General features: G+C 46.5%; 2 protein-coding genes across 6 annotated transcripts in view; both read right to left on the bottom strand.

Annotated features, from left to right (window-relative positions):
- The window catches only part of POMK (protein O-mannose kinase), a 57970-nt gene extending 53670 nt beyond the window's left edge, over positions 1-4300 (bottom strand). For 2 of the 4 annotated variants that reach the window (XM_064370015.1, XM_012476070.2), the window contains exons 1-2: positions 4252-4300; positions 567-661 (exon numbers count right to left, since the gene is read on the bottom strand). The gene's annotated coding sequence lies outside the window, so the exon portion shown is untranslated. Of the gene's footprint in view, positions 1-566; positions 662-780; positions 1602-4251 lie in introns of those variants that run through there. The other 2 variants (XM_064370017.1, XM_064370016.1) reach the window with 2 other exon arrangements.
- Positions 4301-11129: 6829 nt separating this feature from the next.
- Positions 11130-14554, bottom strand: part of FNTA (farnesyltransferase, CAAX box, subunit alpha) — a 41652-nt gene continuing 38227 nt past the window's right edge. For both annotated transcript variants that reach the window (XM_012476060.2, XM_064370020.1), the window contains 2 exons: positions 12018-12189; positions 11130-11751 (listed from right to left, as the gene is read on the bottom strand). In XM_012476060.2, coding sequence (XP_012331483.2) covers positions 11629-11751; positions 12018-12189 — 295 coding nt within the window. In that variant the 3' untranslated portion in view covers positions 11130-11628. The remainder of the gene's footprint in view (positions 11752-12017; positions 12190-14554) is intronic.

The following is a 14554-nucleotide window of genomic DNA, read 5'->3' as shown; positions in this document are numbered from 1 at the left end:
CACTTTAAAATGTCAAATGTTATGGTTTGTGAATTATATCTTCACTGAATTCTCCCCTTAACATTTAAAAAGATAAAAGCATTCTCAGCTCTCAGGCTATACAAAACGAGCAGCAAGCTGTGGTTGGCCAAGCCTCGCCTTAGGTGACAGCATTGCTTCAGGTCTGCCAAAGGCCCAGGTGACCTCATCCACTCCTGGGGCACTGGCAGCCATCTGAACTCTGATGCTTTCTAAGTCTGCACTGCAGCCCAGATCTCTCCTACGTTTTGCTCACTGGGCTACCAAGATATGGGATGTCCACTCCGGAACTCCTACCTGTCCCCACATGCCCCTCCTCCAGGGTTCCCTTGGTGATCGGCTCATGACCCAACCACCCACTGAAGTCACAGACCAGGTGTATGACTTGATTCTGCCCTCCCCTAACCTCTAAACCAACCAATTACCACATGGAGTCAATGCTCCCACCCAAATCTCCCTCACAGCTGCCCGCCTCTCTCCTTCCTTGCTGCCTTTCCCACCCCACCCCCACCTTCCCACCTCCCGTGTAAGCCAGCCGCACCTCTCACCTGGGTTTCCACAAAAGATTCCCACGAAGACACCCAGTTCTTCCTCTTTTCCAGTCCATTCTGAGGATTACACAGCAAACAATAGGATCCTTTTTCTTTAATTAAATGTTTCACACACAGAGAAAAATTAAAAACATCAATGAACATCCATCCAGCTTTGTCAAGTTACGTTGCATCATTTTTTCAGATTTTTTTTAAAGAAATTAAATATTACAAATAGAGTCGAAGTCCCTCTGGACTCCTTCCCATCCAGTTCTGCTCCCTCCCAAGAAGTGATCACTGTCTTCAAGTTGTCAAGTTGGTGGACATCAGAGATTCTCAAACTGAGGTCCCCAGACTGGTGGCATCAGGAACTTGGGAGAAATGCAAATTCTAGGGTCCTCACCCCAGACCTACTGAATCAGAAATGAAAATCTGTGTTTTAATAAGTCCTCTAGGTGATTTGGATGCATGCTAAAGTCTGAAAAATACTGGTATCTCTAAGTCCTGCACATGCCATCTATCTATCTATCTATCTATCTATCTATCTATCTATCTATCTAATCGATTATCTAATCCATCTTATCTATTTACCTACCTACTTACCTATCCACTTAAGACCCGGAGTCACACTATGTTGCCCATGCTGGACTCTGGGCTCAAGTGCACCTGGGACTCACTACAGGCATGGGCCACTGAACTCAGCTTCCCATATGTGATTTTTATTTTCACCACAAGTATGTGCCCATAAATAATACATTATGTTTTCCAGCTTTATACAAACAGTGGTGGGCTGGTATTATCCTCTTGCAACTAGCTTTTTGAAAAGCTCAAGGTTACGTTTTTGAGATTTATCCATGCAGATACACAAAGTTCCAGTTCACTATTTTCAACTGGTTTGACTTTTCCACAATTAGTGAGACAAGTTATGTACACATCTCCCCAGGCATATGTGGAAGTTTCTCTCATACATGCAGGGAGAGCTTTCTAAAGCACAGATCTGGTCCCACTTTGCTTAACATTCAAAAGCCCCCAACTCAGCCCTCAGGATCAAGTCCAAACTCTTATGCGGCCTCCTGAAATCTAAACCCTACCTCCCTCCCTAGACCCTCCCTGCACCCCACACCCCAGCCCCTGAGCTTTCCTCAGTCCTCAAAGGCTCCCTTTTTGGGAGGCCCAGGCCCCGGCTTCCTCTAGATTCTGAGCACTAAGAGGCCTGCCTGCCTGTCCTGCTCACTACTGTCCTGTTCCTGGCATGCGGCAGGTACTCGGCAAAGACGCACCAACTGCCTGGTCACTCTGCACCTCTCCCTCTTCATGGCCTCAGCCGCACAGGCTGCTTTCCCTCTCCTGTATTCGCTTCACCGAATCTGCTCTTCCTCTCCTCAAGGCTCCCGTCCTCTGAGGCCCCTTATCTGCCACCTCCTTCTCCAATCCGAGTTCCCCAGCTCAAACCCCATGGTGAATCCTTTCAACTCTCCAACGCTCTTCATGCCTAACCTCCCACCAATCCTTCCTTGCCACTAGGGGTGGAGTCAGGTTTTATGGGGCCTGAAGCTTATACAACTGGGGGCAAGGGGCAGTAATGCTTTAAGGGAAGAATACACAATTATGAATGAAAAACTGCTGAGCCCCTTGCCAGGGTTTTGGAAGGTATTTGTGCAAGTGAAGCGTCTAGAGGCTTCATCATAAACCCAGATCTGCTTGTCATTCACCAGCCCCGTGTAACTTGCCCTGTGCACTTCTTCATTTCCACTCAAAGGCTGCCAAAATCGGCTACAAAACTCTGTAGGACTCTGGAAATGCGTATTTTCTTACCTGTGTTGGACCCTCATCATTACTCAGAAAACCTTTAATGCATTTCTTGCTGAATCTAAATTTTATATTCCCCAGTAACCTTTTCTATAAGCCTAAGTTCTCACATTCACTTCTGAATCCTCTCTCAGCAAAAAGAAACCAAACCAAAATGAAATAAATAAATAAATACCCAAAAATTCATCTGAATGTCAACTTCACACCAGTTCTGTGAGGTGGATATAATTGTTGTTATTCCCATTTCACAGATAAGACAACTGAGTCAGAGATGAAGTAATATATCCAATGTCACTAAATTATACACAGAAGAGCCAAGTTTTCTGGCCTCAAGCCCATTCTTCCTCTGCAATGCTCAGGAGCTGAACTAAATCAAACCCACTGTGGTCACCTGGGGGCTGCCTGGGGGACCCTGGGACTGCTGGTTTCTTAAAGAAGACTTTAGCCCACCTCAACCCCGATTTGCTTTTTTGTTTCAGAGGCATATTCTGGAGTCGGCGGCCCAGAGCACAGGATGAGGCTGTGTGGCTGAAGGAACTTTCCGGTCCAGAAACAAGCAAAAACCACTGAAATTTACTGGTCCTGAAAAACAGCCTGCACATTAAGGAATAAAGAAGGTGGGCAGATTGGGCAGGAGAAATTCGGGCACGACATGTAGGAAGGCTTGCTGATGATAGAGAAAAACGTGGGATCCACTGCTCTGCATTTACAGCTTAAAGAAAAAAGAAAACCACAGGAATAAAACTAGTTTTTACCGACTTACAAGGTATTTTCTACAACTAGAGAAGACAGAGTAGTGTCATTCAATACAATTTAGAGTAGAATTCCATTTTGCCAATAAAGCACAAGGTACATGAAGAGGATTATTTTAAACATTCTGGATGTTTATTTAGCCTTAGGGTTCTATAGCAAAGGCAAAGGGTGGTAAAGACAAGATTATGCAACAAAACAGCAACATTTTGCTCTCTAAAAAAAAGAATATGATCACACTTAACACACCCGGGCAAAAATGATCTCGTGCAGAATAAACGCCCAAAGGCAAAGAGCTGAGGTGGAGTCCTTTCTGGTTTTTCCGTTTTGTTTTGTTTTGTTTAGTTTGTTTCTAAATAGAGAAAGCCTCCGCCAGGCTCTTGCCTGTGATTCCAGCATTTTGGGAGGCCGAGGCAGGTGGATCAACTGAGGTCAGAAGTTCGAGAACAGCTTGGTCAGCATGGCGAAACCCCGTCTCTACTAAAAACACAAAACTAAGCCTGGCGTGGTGGTGGGTGTCCATAACCCCAGCTACTCGGGAGACTGAGGCAGGAGAATGGATTGAACCTGGGAGCCGAGATCGCGCCAATGCACTTCAGCCTGGGCGACAGAGCGAGACTCCTTCTCAAATAATAACAAAATCATAGAAGCGGCCTCACACTGTCCCCCAGGCTGGCGTGCAATGGCGCGATCTCGGCTCACGGAAACCTCCGCCCCCGAGTTCGAGCGATCCTCCCGCCTCGGCCTCCCGAGTAGCTGGGATGACAGGCGGGCCACCGCGGCCGGCCACGTTTTTAATAGAGACAGGGGTTCCGCCATGTTGCCCAGGCTGCTCTCCCCCGAGCTCAAGCGATCCTCCCGCCTCGGCCTCCAAAACCACCGGGATGACCTGCGGGAGCCCTCGCGACCGGCCCCCGTCGGGTCCTTCAATGTCCAGCTCCAGCGCAGGGCGGGGCCCCGCGCAGCCTCCGGACCGCTCGCGTGGTGGCGGCCGGAGCTGCGGGGGGTGCAGGCCGCGTGACGTATAGGCCCCGCGGAAAACCTAGCTGCAAGCCCCTCGCCCCTCGGCCCTCGCCGTTGAGCCCTGCCGCCCCTCGAACCCCTGCCCCTTGGCCCTCTCGCCCCTCCTCGCCCCAGCACCTACCTGCAACCCAAGTCTCCGCGCCCCCGGCCACCCCGGGCCAGCACGCACTGGGCCTACTGCGCTTGCGCGCTCGGAAGCGCGTCCTGGGGGCGAGCGCGACGCTGCTGCCCCCTGGCGCCCACCTCCGACCGTGCACTGAAGCCGGAGCGAGCGCAGCGGCGGTGCCAACGCGCACCTGCCGTGCCAACGCGCACCTGCCCGGTCTCCCGCTCTGGCTTCTGCTTCCCGAACTTGCGAGGACGATTTTGCGTTGACCGACTATTGCTTCAGCCTGGTGCCAGGCCCGTGCGGAGCAGCTGTCAGATCTCGACGCACTGCGAGGCCGTGGGTTCCAAAGCGTAGTCCTCAGACCCGCGGCATCAGCGGGGGCCTTGCCGGGAAGGCGGATTCCCCACTCCGGCCCAGACCCGCTGCGCGGGGACTCAGATGCCTCAAGTTCGAGACTCGCTCTGTCACGGAAACTGTGCGCTCAGCCCAGACGCCGTAAAGCTGAGCTGCACACATCAGGGGCAGCACACGAGACCTAGGCAAGCCTCTGCAGAGAAGTAGGACTGGGCAAGGGCAGGGAAGACAGCCGGTGGCCGGCCGGGAGCACCACACGCACGCGGGCGCTTGCTCCAGGGAACCGAGAGGGAGGCTTGCAGCGTCGAAGTCAGCCTGGGGTCATGGAACGTCTGGGTTGTGTACATCGCAAGTGTTAGCTGTTTCTACCCTGACACACTGCGAAAGTTCAGAATCAAGACACTAACACTATGTAGGATAAAAAACGGAACCTGTACTAGCAACCCAAACAGTATCAAAGTAACTACGGGCAACTTTTGCCTGTCACATGGACAAATAGCAAAAGAAGAATGGTAACACCTCCCGTCGTTAGAGTCCTTGCACTCCTACAAGTGAGTGTAAATTGGAGTTCCTCCTGCGGGCCCTAGCAAATCCCAGTTCTAGGAATTTATCCTTCAGAAATAATATGTCTGCAGGATGTATGCACAAGAGATCTTGCTGAAGCATTGTTGATAAGGGATATTTATACTAGGGGAAAAAAGAAACCTAAATGTATAATAGGGGTTTCTGAAAGAAATTATATTACATCCACAAGCCATGAAAACTGATGCTGTCTAACGGGTGCACAATTTCAGTTTGAGAAGATGGTAAAGTCCTGGAGATGGATGGGGATGATGGTTGCACAACAATGTGAATATACCTAATTCCGCTGAACTGTACACTTTCAAATTGTTACAATGGTAAATTTTATGTTATGTATCTTTTACTACAATGTTTTTAAAGTTATGCTATAGATCTATATATATATATATATAGTCAGGAAAGGATAGCCATAATATATGGCCAAGAGAGGAAGCAATCTCATTTTTTAAAAATATGTATTTATAATCCTATATATACATATATATTCCAATGGTTACCTCCAATAAGTAGAATTTGGGGCAATTTAAATTCTCCATTCTTGCTTATATGTATTTTTAAATGTTTATGCAATAAATAGATATTTCTCCATATATGTGTGTGTGTGTGTGTGTGTGTATATATGAACCATCAACCTGGTAGCAGTATTAGACATGTATGACATATCTTAGAAGGAAGGCATTTAGAAAGATCATAAAACAAATCTATTAAATTAATAATAACTTTTTAAAATAAAGTAGGCCAGGCACGGTAGCTAACACCTGTTATCTCAGCACTCTGGGAGGCCAAGGCAGGTGGATCACTTGAGGTCAGGAGTTTGAGACCAGCCTGACCAACATGGTGAAATCCCATCTCTACTAAACATACATAAATAAGCCAGGCATGGTGGCAGGCACCTGTAGTCACAGCTACTCAGGAGGCTGTGGCAGGAGAATTGCTTGGATCCAGGAAGTGGAGGTTGCAGTGAGCCAGGATCACGCCACTGCACTCCAGCATGGATGACAGAATAAGACTCCATCTCAGGGGGTGAAAAAAAGAAGAAAGTCAAAGGAAAATAGGTGAGATATGAGAAACTTTGAATATGAGAATTTTGAAGGGAAAAAAATAGGCATTGAAATTTTACTAGATGTAGGGAATTAAGGAAATAAATAAAGTGTAGTCAGTTCAGCTATAACATATTTTAAAGACACAAATTTGTTTCAATATGATTGATACATTAAGAATTAAGCATAACACAAATTTCCTATTTGGTTGGTTGGTTTTGTTTCATTTTGGTTTGATTTCAGAAAGTCTCACTACATTGTCCAGGTTGGCCTCAAATTCCTGGCCTCAAGTGGTCCCCCTGCCTTATCCTCCCAAAATGCTAGGATTACAGGTGTGAGCCACCAATTTACTGTTTCTAGATATGTGATTTCATCCTGGAGAGGCACTAAGGGAATGCGGAAAATGATCCTCTAAGCCACACTGCATAGGAATACACAAGGTATGCACATGCACACCCCTCAACATCGATCGCATTCTTTGATACACTGTTATAAGCCACACCCACAGACACCTGCTGTTACAGCTTTCTGCCAGATTTCAGATAACCCTGTCCCCACCACCTCACCATAACTTAACAAGCTGCTCTCCTTCTAAGCCTGCTTCCACTGGCAAGCTCCAGGTCTTCTTTAAGGTCAAGTACCGTGTTTATTATCAAACTTATGCACTCTTAACCACCTGAAATGTGTAAAACTGTGGCATCATTTTTGTTAGGTTTTTCATTTTTATTACTTAAAAATTTTTTTAGACAGTCTCACTCTCTGTCACACAGGCTGGAGTGCAGTGGCGCAATCTTGGCTCACTACAACCTCCGCCTCCCAGGTTCAAGCAATTCTCCTGCCTCAGCCTGCAGAGTAGCTGGAATTACAGATTCCCGCCACCATGGGAGACTAATTTTTGTATTTTTATTGAAGATGGCCCATCTGGTCTCAAACTCCTGACCTCAAGTGATCCACCTGCCTTGGCTTCCCAAAGTGCTGGGATTATAGGCATTGAGACACTGTGCCCAGCATTGCCGTTTTCGTGAACACTGGAGTAGACACTGCTTGGCATATACCACTGAATTGCTATAAAAATAGGATGATGAGTTTTGGTTTTTCATAAAATGAAACCTGCTGGCTGACAGAGTTGGCTGTTGGCATCAAGATAGAAACCAATTGACCAGGCATGGTGGTTCATGCCTGTAATCCCAGCACATTGGGAGGCTAAGGTGGGCAGATCACCTGAGGTCAGGTGTTCAAGATCAGCCTGGCCAACATGGTGAAACTCTGTCCCTACTAAAAATAAAAAAAAAATTGGCCAGGTGTGGTGGTGTGCACCTGTAATCTCAGCTACTCGGGAGGCTGAGGCAGGAGAATCACTTGAACCCAGGGAGCAGAGGTTGCCGTGAGCCAAGATGGCGCTACTTCACTGTAGCCTGGGCTAAAGAACGAAACTCCATCTCAAAAAAAAAAAGATAGAAACCAATCAGCAGCTCTCTTTGCTGAGTTCTTTGCCACGTGGCCACCATTTCATGCCTAGAGGCTTTTGTGGGGTGCTGGCTGGGAAAGGGTGAAACTTTAATACTGATGAAAAATTAGAGTAATTAAAATCAAACCAAAATTTTTTTTTAAAAGGCAGAATTTGATGCACCATTAAACTGGTTGTGTCACCCTTTTTTCTTCTAATATCTTCGACCTGAGTGTAGCCGAATACCTGGAAGTGAGTGTCGTGGGCACACAGACTCGGGAGAAATCCTCTGCTTCTGGCTCATGGAGCAGAAAAGGAAACTCCTAACACGCAGAGGGAGTGCAGAAAATTCCCGTTCTATTTTCATTTCTTTGCACTCCAGCCCCTAGTCAAGCCCGTGGCCAGAGCAAAAAGCTTCAGTAGCCAAAACTCTGAGGGAGAGAGAGAGTCCCATTCAGTGGCACTGCATCACCAAGAGGACAGACACAAATGGTGTTTTGTTATTTTTGTTTTCCCACTATGCGGCACAACTGTGGAAGTGGACAGCTCCCCCAAGCGAAACTGAAAGCGGGAGGTTTCTGACCAGCGAACCGAAACCTCAGGGAACCTGAAAGCACTGAGAAGACAGTGGAACGGGAGTGCATCCGGCACGCAACCTCAAAGAGTTGTTTTTGAACTCGGGCTCACCGCTGGCCTGCCTATCACAGATTTAATGAGCACACCACTCAGAGAACTGTGCTCGTGAACAGATTTTTTGTTCAGGTACCAAACTACTAGGGGCTGCAGCCATGAGATCGATCCAAATAGCCCTGCAGAGGATATGAACGCAGAGCTCACTTTGGAACACTGCCCCCAGAAGAAGATTGGAACCTGCAGCCTGGTGCACGTGCTAGTGCATGTGCTTGCTTCAGTTAAAATGTTGGCCAGGCAAGGTGGACCACAGGCACACACCACCACTCCTGGCTAACAGTATTTTTAAAAATTCTGTAGAGATAGGATCTTGCTATGTTGCCCAGGCAGGTCTTGAATTCCAGGGCTCAAGCAGCCCTCCCACCTCAGCCTCCCAAAGTGCTGGAATTATAGGCATGAGTCACAGCACCTGGCCTCATTATGCTTTTTATTAAGCTATCTCTATGAGCTTTGTTGAGTCCAAAGCCCCAAATCCAATCAGTCTGGGCCACTGATGATAGTTTCTAAGAGTAACTGCTTTTTTTTCCCCCCTCCAAGACTGAGCCTCGCTCTGTTGCCCTAGCTGGAGTGCAATGGCACCATCTTGGCTCACTGAAACCTCTGCCTCCCAGGCTCAAGCAAGTCTCCTGTCTCAACTTCCCAAGTAGCTGGAATTACAGGCACCCATCACCACGCCTGGCTAATTTTTGAATTTTTAGTAGAAACAGGGTTTCCCCATGTTGGCCAGGCTGGTCTTGAACTCTTGACTTCAAATGATCCACCCCATCTCAGCCTCCCAAAGCGCTAGGATTACAGGTGTGAGCCATCACACCCAGCTGAGAGTAACTGCTATCTTATGAGAACCTCTCTCTATAGTTTTTAATCCTTATTACACCTTTGAAATGGTCTACATAGAAATGACATTTTGTGGCAACTTCAAAAATCAGAGATTTTTGGATTCTAAAAACAACAAAAACATGTAAAATGTCAGAAATAACACTTCGCAAATATATTTTCTTCAGAAAGTATTAAAAAAATTTTTTTGTTTTGAGACAGTCTCTGTCACCCAGGCTGGAGTGCAGTGGCAAGATCTTGGCTCACTGCAATCACTGCAACCTGTACCTACTGGATTTAAGCAAATTTTCTGCCTTAGCCTCCTGAGTAGTTGGGATTACAGGCATGCACCACAACGTCCAACTAATTTTTGTATTTTTGGTAGAGACAGGGTTTCACCACATTGGCCAGGCTGGTCTTTAAAACTCCTGACCTCAGGTGATCCACCTGCCTCAGCCTCCCAAAGTGCTGGGATTACAGGTGTGAGCCACTGCGTCCAGCCATTAAAATATAAAGGATAACAATTTAACTTTATATGATTTCTTTATTTAACTTTGGTGCTTTGACAGAACAAAAATTACAGATAAAGTGAGACTGAGGCCGGGCCCGGTGTCTCATGCCTGTAATCCCAGCAATTTGGGAGGCTGAGGCAGGAAGATCCCTTGAGGTCAGGAGTTCATGACCAGCCTGGCCAACATGGTAAAACCCCATTTCTACTAAAAATACAAAAATTAGCCAGGCATGGGGCTAATTAGCCACACTTGGGGCAAGAGTGAGTGAGACTCTATCTAAAAAAAAAAAAATCAACATATAAAAATAAATAAATAATAAAGAAAGAAAGTGAGATTGAATTAAGTCCAGGTACAGCAAGCCAGCTTGCTAACTACTCCCAACTCCTTCCTGGCATGGCATCCTACATCACAGAGGCTGGAAAGTTACAAACCACATTTCCCAAATTCCTTTGCATTAAGATTTTAAGACTTCCTGGCAGGGCACGGTGGCTCACATCTGTAATCCCAGTACTTTGGGAGGCTGAGGCAGGTGGATCATGAGGTCAGGAGATCCAAGACCATCCTGGCCAACATAGTGAAACCCCATCTCTACTAAAACACAAAAAACTAGCTGGGCATGATGGTGTGCACGTGTGATCCCAACTACCTGGGAAGCTAAGGCAGGGGAATCGCTTGAACCCGGGAGGCAGAGGTTGCAGAGAGCCCAGATCACACCACTGCACTCCAGCCTGGGAGGTCAAGGCGGGTGGATCACCTGAGGTCAGGGGTTTGAGACCAGCCTGACCAACATGGTGAAACCCCGTATCTACTAAAAATACAAAAAAAAAAAAAAGAATGAACGGCGCCTACTGGGAGGCTGAGGCAGGAGAATCACTTGAACCTGGGAGGCGGAGTTGTGAGCTGAGATCGCGACACTGCACTCCAGCCAGGACAACAGTGAGACTCCATCTGAAAAGAAAAGACATCCCGTTGGTTCTTTCCAATCAGATGCACTGCAATGAGCCGTAATTTGGAACCACACTACATGGGAAGAGCAGCAGATGTGCCTTTTATGGAACACGCCGAAACAGCACAGTCTTGGAGCAGCCAGGGTGTGGCTCCTCATTCCTCATCTAGCAGTTTTCTGATTCTGGACAGGCGGCAGCAACGGGACGGTCCAGTTGTGTACTATGGTTTGGGAATGTACTTCTCAAAGATTAGGCAATTCTTCTGTGAGATATTTATAAACCTGAATAAACCCTTTGGGTTTAAACTACCTTGAGTGGATTTTCTCACTTTTTCAGTCAAGAACTGATCAATTCACATTTTAACATTTCCTCCAACATATCACGTTCCTAGTTTAAAGTTTTATAGCAATATTTTCTTCTTCAATTGCTTTTCTAAGCTGAGACAATGTGTCTTCTATAATATATAGTTAAATGCTATTAAAAAATCAAACTACTGTACCACTGCTTTTAGATACAGCTATAATTTTATTACAAAACCGTTCTTTTGGCATTAGTTGGTTACAGTGATAGCAAGATTCTGTGAGTGTGCAGACCAGCTCTGATGGAACCACTGTATTCCCTGCTTACTGAACCGAACTTCAGCTACCTCATATCCATGACATACAAGCGACCGCAGTCGTAACTGCTGCAAACCCTGACACGTGTACCCCTGAGGGAGGAGCTGGTGCTGAGGGATTAGATCACATGCTGATAAAACTACAGAAGTTCCTTGACGGGACTTTTTCTTTCCCCGCCCATCCAATGACTGTGCTTTAGAAGAATCACATTACTTAGAGCTAGTCTGAGTAGCAGCAGCACCCAAGGAGCATCAGTTCTTGTTAAAAAGCAATACCTGTACGATGTACTTTTACACCACAGGCAAAGGGAAGGATCACTCTAGTTTTAAATTCCTGCATAGATTCCCTTAATAGAAAAAGCATTCCGTCAAGTTCTTCTGGACGGTGTTACTGCTGTACATTTGTTGGTGAGTCATTTTCTGTGCTGTGTTTGCTTTGCAGGGATCTTCCAATGTATCTCCAATATTCCTTTCTAATAGTGTCCTTTTCTTTAGCTAGGATTTCACATAACTAAAAACAAAAAATAAAAATTTATTAAAGTAATATGTAATTCAATCTCAAGGGCAAATGCCTTTGAGCCAATACAATTTAATTCAGATCATATTCAAATGTGACATGCTGTTAGAGACAGGCTGTGTCCCCAGGTGATGTCAATGCTGCCCCTAACTCTTCTACTGAATTCTGAGTAACAATGTTGAAAGGGGCATGAATATCAGTGGCACTGGGCAGACCGTTCTGAGATACCAAAGTGAATGCACTGAGCCGCACCCGCTTACCTCCAATGCTTTATTCAGAATGTCTTCCTTATTGTCACATTGGTTTTCCAACATGTCTTCATAGATATCCACAAGAAAGGCAATCAGGTAGGGGGAACTATGACTGGGTTGTAAATCAAGTAATTGATTTAACAGATTAGGATATTTGGAAAGACCACGATCCTGCAAAATCCTAAAAACAACAACAAAAAACACTTGATTTTGTGAAGGAAGAACAAAAGCAGCAGGAAGATCAAGAGAAAATAAACCCTGAAACGCAAACAAGAAAGCGAGTTATTTTGAATGAATGAAGCTGAAACTGTAACGAAACTTTTAAGTTACATCAGTCTTATCATAAACAATTAGATAATTAAGAGCTGGCCAGGTGCAGTGGCTCATGCCCATAATCACAACACTCTGGGAAGCAGAGGCAGGGGAACACTTGAACCCAGGAGTTTAAGACCAACCTGGGTAAAACAGCAAGATCTCATCTCTAACTAAATTTTTTGAAAAATCAGCCATGCCTAGTGGTGCCGCCTGTAGTCTTGGCTACTTGGAAGGCTGAGGTGTGAGAATCCTAGAGCCTATGAGATCGAGACTACAGTGAGCCATGATCATGCCACTGCCCTCCAGCCTAGGCTACAGAGTCATCCTGTCCCAAAAAAAAAAAAGGATAATTAAGAGCTAAGTAGAATTAAGTTTTTAAAAATGAAGTTTAAAAGTCTTCATTTATAACTTAATCTGTACAACATGCAAAACAAATCATTTTAAAAAGTGAAGGACAACCAGGAGAGATGTTCTTGTCTTTTCTTTTGAGACAGGGTCTCTGTCACCTGGGCTGGAGTGCAGTGGTATGATCTCAGCTCACTCTTACCTCCACTTCTAGGTTCAAGCAATGCTCATGCCTCAGCCTCCCAAGTAGCTGTATTACAGGCATGTACCAACATGCTCAACTAATTTTTGTATTTTTAGTAGAGATGGGGTTTTGCCATGTTGGCCAGGTTGGTCTTGACCTCCTAGCCTCAAATGATCCATCCACCTTGGCCTCCCAAAGTGCCGGGATTGCAGGCATGAGCTAATGCGCCCAGCCCGCTTGTCTTTTCTTGAGCCCCCCTTGACATATCTCCAAGGATGACTTCTTCCATACTTCACATCCTTTGAGCCTAGTTTCCTTGAAGACCTTTAAGTTCAACAAGGAACTAGGTTATGTCAGTGGCCAGGCAAGTGAAATCTTTTCTATTTGAGGAGTAAGTTAACTTGTAGGTGTTAATCTCTAGAAACAAAAACAGCAAGGCTGACTGTCCATTGGAAAAATCTTCTTGTAAATCAGCCTGCTTTACTGTGTTCCTGAGCCGAACAGAGCCTGGGGGTGTATGTGTTCCGTTCTTTGATATAAAGACTACAGGATTTGGCCAGGTGCACAGGCTCACACCTGTAATCCCAGCACTTTGGGAGGCCAAGGTGGGTGGATCACGAGGTCAAAGAGATTGAGACCATATTGGCCAACATCATGAAACCCCATTTCTACCAAAAATACAAAAATTTGGACTTCCACCAGATGGCTGAATAGGAACAGCTCCGGAGTGCAGTTCTCATCGAGAGCAACGCAAGACAAGTGATCTCCGCATTTCCAACCGAGGTACCAGGTTCATCTCTCAAGAGGACTGGCTGGACAGTGGCTGTAGCCCAAGGAGGGCAAACCGAGGCAGGGTGGGGTGTTGCCTCACCCGGAAAGTGCAAGGGGCCAGAGAAATCCCCCTCCTATGCAAGGGAGGCCATCAGGGACTTCTCCAGTCACTCAGGCTCAGATATTGCACTTTTCACACGGTCTTTACATCCCACAGACGAGGAGATTACTGCTGTTACTGACAACACCAGCCCCGCAGGTTTCCAGCACAAAACTGGGTGGCCATTTTGGCCAGTGCCTAGAACACCTGCAAGACAGAACCACCCATTCCCATGAAAAAAAGGGGGCTGAAGGCAGAGAGCCAAGTCATCTGGCTTGGTAGGTCCCACCCCGACAAAGACCAGCAAGCTGAGACCCACTGGCTTGAGATTTTCCACAGCCAGCACAGCAGTTTGTGTTCGACCTGGGACGGTCGAGCTCAGTGGGGGTAGGGGTATCTGCCATTCCTGAGGCAGTTCTAACCTTCCCTGTGTAAACAAAACCGCAAGGAAGTTCACACAGCAGCTGGGCACAGCCCACGACAGCTCAGCAAGGCCTCTGCAGGCAGACTGTGACTAGACTCCCTCCTTGCTCGGCAGGGCATCTCTGAAAAAAGGCGGCAACACATCAGGGACTTATAAATAAAGCCCCACCTTCCTGGGACAGCACACCTGGGAAAAGAGGTGGTTCTCAGTTCCACTTCAGCAGACTTAAATGTCCCTGCCCAGCAGCTCTGAAGGGAACAACGGAGCTCCCAGCACAGCACTTGAGCTCTGATCAGGGACAGACTGCCTCCTCCCGTATATCCAAAGAGACACTTCATACAGGAGCACTCTGGCTGACCTCTGGCAGGTACCCTTCCAGAACAAAGCTACAAGAGGAAGAAACAGGC

This window comes from Aotus nancymaae, unplaced genomic scaffold, assembly GCF_030222135.1.
Source record: "Aotus nancymaae isolate 86718 unplaced genomic scaffold, 86718_ANA_hifiasm-v0.15.2.pri h1tg000097l, whole genome shotgun sequence".
NCBI lineage: Eukaryota > Metazoa > Chordata > Mammalia > Primates > Aotidae > Aotus > Aotus nancymaae.
The sequence above is the reverse complement of the archived record's forward strand: the minus strand, read 5'-3'. Positions and strand labels throughout refer to the sequence as shown.